Source organism: Rhinoraja longicauda, chromosome 2 (assembly GCF_053455715.1).
Source record: "Rhinoraja longicauda isolate Sanriku21f chromosome 2, sRhiLon1.1, whole genome shotgun sequence".
Taxonomy (NCBI): domain Eukaryota; kingdom Metazoa; phylum Chordata; class Chondrichthyes; order Rajiformes; family Arhynchobatidae; genus Rhinoraja; species Rhinoraja longicauda.
This window is the reverse complement of record NC_135954.1, coordinates 8,488,961-8,501,633: the sequence shown is the minus strand read 5'-3', so window position 1 is coordinate 8,501,633 and position 12,673 is coordinate 8,488,961. Positions and strand designations below refer to the sequence as shown.

At 46.0% G+C, this 12,673-nt stretch overlaps 1 protein-coding gene across 5 annotated transcripts in view; it reads left to right on the top strand.

Moving 5' to 3' along the window:
• kif13a (kinesin family member 13A) overlaps positions 1-12,673 on the top strand; it is a 269,942-nt gene that overhangs the window by 102,251 nt on the left and 155,018 nt on the right. For all 5 annotated transcript variants that reach the window (XM_078414771.1, XM_078414778.1, XM_078414761.1 and 2 more), the window contains exon 5: positions 10,869-10,961. In XM_078414771.1, coding sequence (XP_078270897.1) covers positions 10,869-10,961 — 93 coding nt within the window. The remainder of the gene's footprint in view (positions 1-10,868; positions 10,962-12,673) is intronic.

Genomic DNA, 12,673 nt, shown 5'->3' with positions numbered 1-12,673 from the left:
TCTAGATATTTTGGCATTTGAAAGAAATTATGTTGTATGGTGCATTTACTTATGTTCAGATTACATTTAGTTAAATGACTTGTGTGGTTAAAACCTCAAGCTTTACCTCACCATCTCTCTTGAATCTCACTTTGACCACTTTGCCATACTGGTTTTTGATACTTGTTAATGGATGCATTGAAGTTTCAGCAATAAAAAATTGGCAAGAGGAACATCAAGCCTTGCCACCTGCCACAAACTCTGTTCTCAATTGATCAGTTTATATCACTTTCCTGGAAACTGTCCAACTGAACCAGATTGTTTTCAACTTGGATACCCTGAGATGAACTTTTGACTCCATGTCCTAACCACGTATAGACAACTTAGGTTTAGTTTGATACAGCATGGAAACAGGCCCTTCAGCCCACCGAGTCAACACCGACCGATTACCCGTTCACACTAGTTCTATGTTATCTCACATTCTCATCCACTCCAATTACAGAGACCAATTAACCTACAAACCCACATGTATTTGGGATGTGGGAGGAAACCCATCAGGTGCAGGAGGAGGCCATTCGGCCCTTTGAGCCAGCACCGCCATTCAATGTGATCATAGCTGATCATTCTCAATCAGTACCCCGTTCCTGCCTTCTCCCCATACCCCCTGACTTCGCTATCCTTAAGAGCTCTATCTAGCTCTCTCTTGAATGCATTCAGAGAATTGGCCTCCACTGCCTTCTGAGGCAGAGAATTCCACAGATTTACTACTCTCTGACTGAAAAGGTTTGTCCTCATCTCCGTTCTAAATGGCCTACCCCTTATTCTTAACCTGTGGCCCCTGGTTCTGGACGTGCAAACTCTACGCCCGAGTCAGTATTGAACCCAGGTCTCTGCCGTTGTTCGACAGTAGCTCCACCAGCTTGCATTCACTTCCATTAAAATAAAATCCACCTTCCCCCTTATCCTATTGAAGCCTTTGATTATGATTTAGTAAACTCAGTTTCTTTGCTTTCTTAAGATACTATGTAATCTTTTCTTCCAAAACTCCAAGAATCGTACAGCATGGAAACGGGCCTTTCGGCCCAACTTGTCCACACCGACCTACATGCTGCCTCATCTATGTTAGTTCCACCTGTCTGTGTTTAGTTCATATGTCTCCAAACATTTCCTATCCAAGCATCTGTCGAAATCCTGTTCTAATATCTGTTTCTACTTCCCATTTATTCATTCAGACCATGTTATTTTTTCAATAATTTCCAACATATGACAGTCCCGCCATTCCGGGAATTAACCTAGTAAACCTATGCTGCACGCCCTCAATAGCAAGAATATCCTTCCTCAAATTTGGAGACCAAATCTGCACACAGTACTCCAGGTGCGGTCTCACTAGGGCCCAGTACAACTGCAGAAGGACCTCTTTGCTCCAATTCTTCAAAATCTTGGAAACAAGGAACTGCAAGTGGTGGTTAATACATAAAAGGAAACAAAGTGCTGTGGTAACTCAGCAGTTCAGGCAGCATCTCTGGCATCTCGGTAATTGGATTGGCATTGTGCTAATGTGATTGAAGTGCTCATATGAACCAAAGATTTAAAAAGTGTGATCTGGAAAATGAATGATAACGTAGATTGTGTGACGTGATGGCCTCACTTTAACAGGCATTGCCTGTTAAATTCAGTTTATTGTCACCTGTACTGAGGTACAGTGAAAAGCTTTTGTTACGTGCTAACCAGTCAGCGGAAACAGAAACATAGAAAATAGGTGCCATTTAGGAGGACATTTGGCCCTTCGAGCCAGCACCGCCATTCATTGTGATCATGGTTCATCATCCACAATCAGTAACTTGTGCCTGCCTTCTCCCCATATCCCTTGATTCCACTAGCCCCTAGAGCTCTATCTAACTCTCTTTTAAATTCATCCAGTGATTTGGCCTCCACTGCCCTCTGTGGCAAAGAATTCCCCAAATTCACAACTCTCTGGGTGATAAAGTTTCTTCTCATCTCAGTTTTAAATGGCCCCTTTATTCTTAGACTGTGGCCCCTAGTTCTGGACTCCCCCAAAGACAATAGATGATTGCAATCGAGCCATTTATAGCACCACAAAATGCTGGAATAACTCAGAGGGCCAGGCAGCATCTCAGGAGAGAAGGAATGGGTGACGTTTCGGGTCGAGACCCTTCTTCAGACTGATGTTAGGGGAGGGGGCAGGACAAAGATGGGATGTGGTTGGAGACAGGAAGAAAGTGGGAGAACTGGGAAGGGGGAGGGGAAAGAGAGGGACAGAGGAGCAATCTAAAGTTAGAGAAATCAATGTTCATACCGCTGGGCTGCAAGCTGCCCAAGCGAAATATGAGATGCTGTTCCTCCAATTTGCGGTGGGCCTCACTATGACAATGGAGGAGGCCCATGACAGAAAGGTCAGACTGGGAGGGGGAGTTGAAGTGCTGAGCCACTGGGAGATCAGGTTGGTTAAGGCGGACTGAGCGGAGGTGTTGAGCGAAATGATCGCCGAGCCTGCGTTTGGTCTCGACAACGTAGAGAAGTTGACATCTGGTATTTATAGTGTACAGATACATGATAATGGGAATAACTTGAATAACGTTTAGAAAGGTGACGTTTCGGGTCGGGACGTTTCTTCAGATTGATTGTGTGGGGGTAGGGGAAAGAAAGCTGGAAGAGACTTGACCTTCATTAGTGAGGCCATTCAGCCCATCAAGTCTACTCCGCCATTCAATCATGGCTGATCTATCATTCCCTCCTAACCAAATTCTTCTGCCTTCTCCCCACAACCCCTGACACCCAATCTTATCCAAATGTCTCTGATGCTTTTTTAACTTGCACCGTTTCAATCTTGCGTTAGCCCCAAGTTTCAGCACCCCTTTGGCTCCTGGTTAAGAAACGCGTTCTTGGTCAAAAAGGTTCTTCAAACCTATTTTCGGAGTCCTTCGTGACTTTGGTGCTATAAATACAACATCGCTGTATAAACAATCGTCTTTGAGTTTCGTGGTGTGTTCTCATCCTCTATTCTTGTCAGCGTGTTTCCATTTTAATATTCTCTTAAACGTGTTTCACGAGCTGTTAAATCTTGAACCTTAACCTGGATGAGTGCCACAGTAATGACATGTAATTTAGCAGGAAATGGTCACTGATAACCGCCCCCCTGTGCCCGATCTGACATCCTATACTTTCATTCCATTTTAAGCTCCTGGGGTGTTTGGCTGACTGGCGAAAGTTGCCTTTCCCTGTCATAAGTCGGGCACATTTTAGCTTGTATTTTTAAACACAATGCTCTTCAGACACAAACTCTTTCTCTGCCAACATTGCCCAAAGTAACTTCAGGTGGGTGACACCCACTGCTGTTCAGTCAGTCAGTATACACTGGAATTTAGAAGGATGAGGGGGGATCTTATTGAAACATATAAGATAATTAGGGGATTGAACACATTAGAGGCAGGAAACATGTTCCCAATGTTGGGGGAGTCCAGAACAAGGGGCCACAGTTTAAGAATAAGGGGTAGGCCATTTAGAACGGAGATGAGGAAGAACTTTTTCAGTCAGAGAGTGGTGAAGGTGTGGAATTCTCTGCCTCAGAAGGCAGTGGAGGACAGTTCGTTGGATGCTTTCAAGAGAGAGCTGGATAGAGCTCTTAAGGATAGCGGAGTGAGGGGGTATGGGGAGAAGGCAGGAACGGGGTACTGATTGAGAGTGATCAGCCATGATCGCATTGAATGACGGTGCTGGCTCGAAGGGCTGAATGGCCTACTCCTGCACCTATTGTCTATTGTCTATTGTCTATTGTCATAGAATAATACAGCCCTCTGCCAAACCTGCCCATGCTGACCCAAATGCCCCATCTGCACTCAATAGACAATAGGTGCAGGAGGAGGCCATTCGGCCCTTCGAGCCAGCACCGCCATTCAATGTGATCATGGCTGATCATTCTCAATCAGTACCCCGTTCCTGCCTTCTCCCCATACCCCCTGACTCCGCTATCCTCCGCTATCATTCCACCTGTCTACATTTGGCCCGTATCCTTCCAATATTTTCCTATCCATGTATCCGTCATAGAGTCATAGTCTTACAGCGTGGAAGCAGGCCCTTCGGCCAACTTGCCCACACTGGCCAACGAGTTCCATCTACACTAGTCCCACCTGCCTGCATTTTGCCCATATCCCTCTAAACCTGTCCTATCCATGTATCTGTCTCAATGTTTCTTAAACGTTGCGATAGTATCTGCCCCAACTACCTCGTCCAGCAGCTCGTTTCATACACCCGTGACACATTTGTGAAAAAGGTTACCCCTCAGGTGCCTATTAAATCGGTCCCCTCTCACCTGAAACCTTAATTCCCCTGCTCTGGATAAGAGACTGCATTCACCCTATCTATTCCCCTTCATGTTCTTGTACATCTTTATAAGATCACCTCCTGCGCACCAAGGAATAGAGTCCTAGCTTGCTCAACCTCTCTCTCTAGCTCAGCCCCTCGAGTCCTGGTGACATTCTTGTAAATCTTCTCTGCATTCTTTCCAGCTCAATGAAAGCTTGGCATTAATGCCAAATCAGTGATTAGCTTTAACAAAAGTAATCTTTAGAAGAGACGTAGCTGTTAGTAGCCTGAGTGAGACATGGATTCACATCCATTGACACATGCACCCTGATTTGAATGTATAATTGTATGGAACCCATCCCCCTATGTATTTTTCTTTGAATCAGGACCAGAAATCATGCTTTTTTTCGTGCACTTTTGGAATTTGGTAAAGTCTGGTGGCCGCAGAAAATTCAATAGACAATAGGTGCAGGAGGAGGCCATTCGGCTCTTCGAGCCAGCACCACCATTCAATGTGATCATGGCTGATCATTCACAATCAGAACCCCATTCCTGCCTTCTCCCCATACCCCCTGACTCCACTGTTTTTAAGAGCTCTATCTAGCCCTCTCTTGAAAGCAACTTGAGAGCAAAAAGTCGGTGAACATTTCATTAAAAAGTTGTCATAGATACCGCTAGTTAGGAGGAAGCAAAAATGTCTTTGAAGTCATAGAGTTATACAATGAGGAAGCAGGCACTTTGGCCCAACTTGCCCACACCGACCAACATGTCCCATCTACACTAGTCACATCTGCCTGCGTTTAGCCCATATATCCCTCTAAACCTTTACTGTCCATTTTTCCTGTCCAAATGTCTTTTCAATGTTCTTATACTCTTCCATACTCTTTCCATACCTATAATTCTGCAGCTAGGTAGACACAAATGCTGGAGTAACTTAGCAGAACAGGCAGCATCTCTGGAGAGAAGGAATGGGTGATGTTTCGGGTCGAGACCCTTCTTCAGACTGATGTCAGGGGAGTGGGCGGGACAGAGATAGAATGTAGTCGGAGACAGTAAGACTGCAGGGAGAACTGGGAAGGGGGAGGGGATGGAGAGAGAGGGAAAGCAAGGGCTATTTGAAGTTAGAGAAGTCAATGTTCATACCGCTGGGGTGTAAGCTACCCATGCGAAATATGAGGTGCTGTTCCTCCAATTTGCGCTGGGCCTCACTCTGACAATGGGAATGGGAGGGGGAGTTAAAGTGCTGAGCAACCGGGAGATCAGGTAGGGTTAAGGCGGACTGAGCGGAGGTGTTTGGCGAAACGATCGCCGAGCCTGCGCTTGGTCTCGCCAATGTAGAGAAGTTGACACCTGGAACAGCGGATACAGTAGATGAGGTTGGAGGAGGTTCAGGTGAACCTCTGCCTCACCAGCATCTGCAGTTCTTGCCTACACATTCTGCAGCTCGGCACAGGTCCAATGCCATCATTAAACTAGTGGTCGATGCCACCGTCATTGGGCGAATAATGAATAATGATGAGTCAGAGTACAGGAGGAAGACCGATAATCTGCTTGCCATGTACCAGAACAACAAGAGAGTCCAGAGCTGCAAGCGGAAACTTGCGCTGGATGATTCATTTATCCTTCTTATCCATTCTGCCCCTCCTGCTTTTCACTATCAGCCTCAAGGTGAACATTAGCTGGTGGTGCTGGGATGGATAATTTCTTGCGTCAGGATATGAGTAATGTGGGCTTTCATTGGCATCACCAGGAAGGGTCCCGACCCGAAACGTCGTGTGCCCATGTTCTCCAGAGATGCTGCCTGACGTGTTGAGTTACTCCAGCACTTTGAATCATTTGGTGTTCTTTATGAAGGTTCCATGCGGCATTTTCAGAATCTGATCCAAGTATTAATTGCTCAGATATTCATGTTCATAAGTGATAGGAGCAGAATTAAGCCATGCGGCCCATCAGTTCTACTCTGCCATTCAACCAGCACTGATCTATCATTCCCTCTGACCCCATTCTCCTGCTTCCCCCCATCACACAGCACAGCACAGTAATGTGCTCTTTGGCCCACAATGTTTGTTCTGAACGTGATGCCAATTTAAACTGAACTCATCTGCCCGTACATGATCCATATCCCTCTATTCCCTGCATTTCCATGTGCTTATCTAAAAGCCTCTTAAATGCCACAATTAAACATCGAAACATAGAAAATAGGTGCAGGAGTAGGCCATTCGGCCCTTCGAGCCTGCACCGCCATTCAATATGATCATGGCTGATCATCCAACTCAGTATCCTGTACCTGCCTTCTCTCCATACCCCCTGATCCCTTCAGCCACAAGGGCCACATCTAACTCCCTCTTAAATATAGCCAATGAACTGGCCTCAACTACCTTCTGTGGCAGAGAATTCCACAGATTCACCACTCTCTGTGTGAAAAAAAACTTTCTCATCTCGGTCCTAAAAGACTTCCCCCTTATCCTTAAACTGTGACCCCTTGTTCTGGACTTCCCCAACATCGGGAACAATCTCTGAAGAAGGGTCTCGACCCGAAACGTCACCCATTCCTTCTCTCTCGAGATGCTGCCTGACCTGCTGAGTTACTCCAGCATTTTGTGAATAAATCGATTTGCATCTACAGTTATTTTCTTATATATCGGGAACAATCTTCCTGCATCTAGCCTGTCCAACCCCTTAAGAATTTTGTAAGTTTCTATAAGATCCCCCCTCAATCTTCTAAATTCCAGCGAGTACAAGCCGAGTCTATCCAGTCTTTCTTCATATGAAAGTCCTGCCATCCCAGGAATCAATCTGGTGAACCTTCTCTGTACTCCCTCTATGGCAAGAATGTCTTTCCTCAGATTAGGAGACTGTATCTGTCTCCACCACGTTGTCTTTATTTAGTCCCAGTTTCAGTTTAGTTTATTGTCACATGTACCGGGGTACAGTGAGAAGCTCTTGTTGCGTACTGTCCAATCAGCGGAAAGACAATATATGATTGCAATCGAGCCGTTCACAGTGTACAGATACATGATAAAGGAATAACGTTTAATGCAAGGTAAAGCCAGCGAAGTCTGATCAAGGATGGTCTGAGGGTCCCCGATGAGGTAGATAGTAGTTCAGGACCGCTCTCTAGTTGCGGTAGCCTGATAACAGCTGGGACGAAACTGTCCCTGGATCTGGAGGTGTGCGTTTTCACACTTTTTATACCTTTCGCCTGACGGGAGAGGGGAGAAGAGGGAGTGGCCGGGGTGCGACTGGTCCTTGATTGTGCTGCTGGCCTTGCTGATGCCTGGATGGCCTGGCCTTTAGTTTTAGTGTGTGTGTGTGTGTGTGTGTGTGTGTGTGTGTGTGTGTGTGTGTGTGCGTGTACTGTGACTAGTGTGCTTTCCAGACAGAATTCATTTACGTTTACATTGAACTGCTCAGCACGTGCAAGTCAGCTTTGATTTATTATTCACCTCTGGGATGATTACGATGGCAGAGAGTGCGTAGATGGCCAAAGACAGGCGATTACTCATTTGGATAAGGGTGATGGGGCCACAGCGGTATAGTCTATGACGAAGAAAGGTGAATCATCTGGTATCTCATATTTTCTATTTGAAAGTTGGATTTCCTATGCATGGGGCCCTTTGTCACCACTTGCGTGCTGAGAGTCTTTGTGTGGGAGTCTAGTGAGTGATTTATTTCTTTAAAATTTCAATGTCGCCAGCAGATTTATTTTAGCTTGACTTCCAAGTTCAATTCGTGCATTTACGAAAAAGGTGATCCAGTGAAATAGTTGGAAACTTTGTTTTTGCTCACTGAGGTCTCCATATTTTCCAAAGTAAAATTGCAATAGACAATAGACAATAGACAATAGGTGCAGGAGGAGGCCATTCGGCCCTTCGAGCCAGCACCGCCATTCAATGTGATCATGGCTGATCATTCTCAATCAGTACCCCGTTCCTGCCTTCTCCCCATACCCCCTGACTCCGCTATCCTTAAGAGCTCTATCTAGCTCTCTCTTGAATGCATTCAGAGAATTGGCCTCCACTGCCTTCTGAGGCAGAGAATTCCACAGATTCACAACTCTCTGACTGAAAAAGTTTTTCCTCATCTCAGTTCTAAATGGCCTACACTTTATTCTTAAACTGTGGCCCATGGTTCTGGACTCCCCCAACATTGGGAACATGTTTCCTGCCTCTAACGTGTCCAACCCCTTAATAATCTTATACGTTTCGATAAGATCTCCTCTCATCCTTCTAAATGGTGTCCTCTCACCACAACCCACCCAAGGCATTATCCTTCTCTTCCAAAATGCTATATAAATGAATGCCAGATGCTGGTTGAAACCAAAGACAGATGCAAATTGCTGGAGTAACACAACAGGTCAGGCAGCATCTCTGGAGAAAATGGATAGGTGACGTTTTGGGTCACTTGAAGAAGTCTGAAGAAGGGTCTTGAAGTCTGAAGACGTTGTCCTGTCCTGGAGCGACTAAGCTTGTACACACTGGAATTTAGAAGGATGAGAGGGGATCTTATTGAAGCGTATAAGATTATTAAGGGGTTGGACACGTTAGAGGCAGGAAACATGTTCCCAATGTTGGGGGAGTCCAGAACCAGGGGCCACAGTTTAACAATAAGGGGTAGGCCATTTAGAACGGAGATGAGGAAAAACTTTTTCAGTCAGAGAGTTGTGAATCTGTGGAATTCTCTGCCTCAGAAGGCAGTGGAGGCCAATTCTCTGAATGCATTCAAGAGAGAGCTAGATAGAGCTCTTAAGGATAGCGGAGTCAGGGGGTATGGGGAGAAGGCAGGAACGGGGTACTGATTGACAAATGATCAGCCATGATCAGTTACTCCAGCTCTTTGTGTCCATCTTTGGTATAAACCAGCATCTGCAGTTCCTTTTTTCTACAAGTCTTAACACTGATTGTAAACCATGAACCAGTTTTGGCTTTAGGCCAGCACTGTGATCTAGGGGGACAACCTGGGGAGCAATACAGTTACCAATTCTGCAGCATCTTAACCTCATTCCATCCCTCTCTAAGTTTGTATGGAACAAAGTGCTTCATCCACGAACAAGCCACATCTGCCTGGAATCTTGCATTGCATAATCTTACCAAACGTTGTCCACATGTGCTGCAGTCAAAACCATTTGCGGGTCGAATCTGCCCCCTGCGGCCGGGGCTCTGGAACTCCGGCCCGGCCCGAGCTGGCAGATCCATTCCCATCGCCGACTCCCGAGGCCGACTTTGCAGGCCGGTATCTCGGCGCCTAGGCGGAACGTTCCGGTACCGTCAGACTCTTCTCAGAAGCCATGACTTCTGTTGGTCCAGCTAAACGGATAATCCAGAAAGGCTCTGGAACCAAAGGTGCTGGAAAATCTTTGCAAGTATCAGTTATGCTTGTACCTACCATATTAGTGCTAACCTGTGTAAAACTACCATTCATTTTATGCTCTACTCCAACTTTATTTTTAACAGAATTTAAGGCAAACTCAATTAACCAGGGCAGAAGACAATGATTGTTCCTTGATTTGGGATAAGAAAATCTTGATATCTGGAATATTAAGAAAGAAGATAGACCCAAAAAGCTGGAGTAACACATCGGGACAGGCAGCATCTTTGGAGATAAGGAATGGGTGACGTTTCGGGTCGAGACCCTTCTTCCCGAAACGCCACCCATTCCTTCCCTCCAGAGATGCTGCCTGTCCCGCTGAGTTACTCCAGCCTTTTGTGTCTATCTTTGGTTTATTCCAGGATCTGCAGTTCCTTCCTACGTATTAAAAAATAATATCGTCTCACCTCTCTTCCCCCTACGAAAATCAGTCTGAAGAAGGGTTGCCTATTCGTGTTCTCGAGGGATACTGCCTGACCCATTGACTTACTCCAGCACTTTGTGCCTTCTCAAGTTTAATTTAGTTTAGAGATACAGCGTGGAAAACAGGCCCTTTCGGCCCACCGGGTCCGCGCCGACCAGCGATCCCCTCAAATTAACACTATCCTACACCCACTAGGGACAATTTTTACATTTACCAAGTCAATTAACCTACATACATGTACGTCTTTGGAGTGTGGGAGGAAACCGAAGATCTCTGAGAAAACCCACGCAGGTAACGGAGGGAACGTACGAACTCCGTACAGACAGCGCCCATAGTCAAGTCAAGTCAATTTTATTTGTATAGCACATTTAAAAACAACCCACGTTGACCAAAGTGCTGTACATCAGTTCAGGTACTGAGAACGAATATACAATGGCACACAAACATAACAGCACATACATAAACAGTTCACAGCGCCCCCTCAGAGGGCCTCAAACGCTAGGGAGTAGAAATAGGTTTTGAGCCTGGACTTAAAGGAGTCGATGGAGGGGGCAGTTCTGATGGGGAGAGGGATGGAACCCGGGTCTCCGGCGCTGCATTTGCTGTAAGGCAGAAACTCTACCACTATGCCACCCAAGTAGGGTTACTTGATTGAGGCCCTGGAGTTCTGATCTGATTGATTGAAACATTGTGGGAGACGAGGGACAGAACATTCAAAGTATTGTGTTTACTTGTCTTAATGAGGTTTCTTTTTCTTTCAATCTTTCTGCTACAGGTCAAGAGGTGGTTTTCAAGTGCCTTGGTGAAGGGATACTTGAGAATGCATTTCAAGGATATAATGCTTGTATTTTTGCCTATGGACAGACAGGTAAGCTTGCTTTGATTTGTCCTTTTGCGTACCGTTCACTCATTTGTTCCTTGTACCTCTTCATATCTTTAGTTTCCCTCTTAGTCTGAAGAAGGGTCTCGACCTGACAGGTCACCTATTCCTTCTCTCCAGAGATGCCGCCTGACCCGCTGAGTTACTCCAGCATTATGTGTCTTTCTTTGGTGTAAACCAACATCTGCTGTTCCTTCCTACACATCAGAGGGGTCGAAAGTGGCTTATATAGACAATAGGTGCAGGAGGAGGCCATTCGGCCCTTCGAGCCAGCACCGCCATTCAATGTGATCATGGCTGATCATTCTCAATCAGTACCCCGTTCCTGACTTCTCCCCATACCCCCTGACTCCGCTATCCTTAAGAACTCTATCTAGCTCTCTCTTGAATGCATTCAACCTTGTTGGAGAACAGTCGATTTGAAGTGAAGTTTCTTCATGTGTTACTGCCTGAATTGAGGACCATTGACAGGAAACTCATAATCCATTTTAATGATTAGCTATTAATTACACGATTAACATGAACAAACTATTCAAGCTGTCAGCGCAGAGGAAGCTCTGAGGTTGATTTTGTCTGTGCCAAGCTTTAAGCCCGAGGAATCCAGAATTCATAGAGTCACAGAGTCGTACTAGTGAGACCTATGCACAGAAACAGACACTTCAGCCCAGCTTGTCCATACTGAACAAGATTCCCCAGCTAAGCTGTGTTTGGCCCATATCCCTCTAAACCTGAAAGAAGGTCCATGTACCTGCCCCAGTGTCATTTAAATGCTATTGTGACGGTCCCTGGGGATCAGGCCACTCCTTGGGTCAGCCCCCTTGTCACTTGACGGACAGGCGTAAGGGGTTAAAGGTCAGCCCGTTGGGAGGTGTGGTTCATCCCTAGGCGGACTACGCTGTGAGCAGGAGCTCACAGCCTAATAAAGACCGTTAACTAAACCTGCCTGGCGTCCTGCCTTTTCTCTGGCCTCCGCCAGGCCACTACACTATTATAATACCTGCCTCAACATCCTCCTCTGGCAGTTCGTTCCATATACCCAGTTAAAAGGTTGCTCCCCAGGTTTGTATTAAATCTTGCTCCTCTCACCTTAAACCAATGTCTTATGGTTCTTGCTTCTCCTACTCTGGGTAAAAGACCATGGGCATTCACCCTCAGGACTTTACACACTTTGAGAAGATCATCCCTCAGCCTCCAGAGCTCCAAGCTCCAAGGAATAAAATCTTAGCTTACCCAACCTTGTTCTATAGCTCGATGATAGACACAAAAAGGAATGGGTGATTTTTTGGGGGGGTCTTGAGCGTGAAGAAGGATATCGAGCCGAACTCACCCGCCCCCAAAGATTCTATTATGTAACATATGTCGCATACTATCTCTTGTCTTTAGACAATAGACAATAGGTGCAGGAGGAGGCCATTCGGCCCTTCGAGCCAGCACCGCCATTCAATGTGATCATGGCTGATCATTCTCAATCGGTACCCCGTTCCTGCCTTCTCCCCATACCCCCTGACTCAGCTATCCTTAAGAGCTCGATCTAGCTCTCTCTTGAATGCATTCAGAGAATTGGCCTCCAATGCCTTCTGAGGCAGAGAATTCCACACCTTCACCACTCTCTGACTGAAAAAGTTCTTCCTCATCTCCGTTCTAAATGGCCTACCCCTTATTCTTAAACTGTGGCCCCTTGTTCTGGACTCCCCCAACAT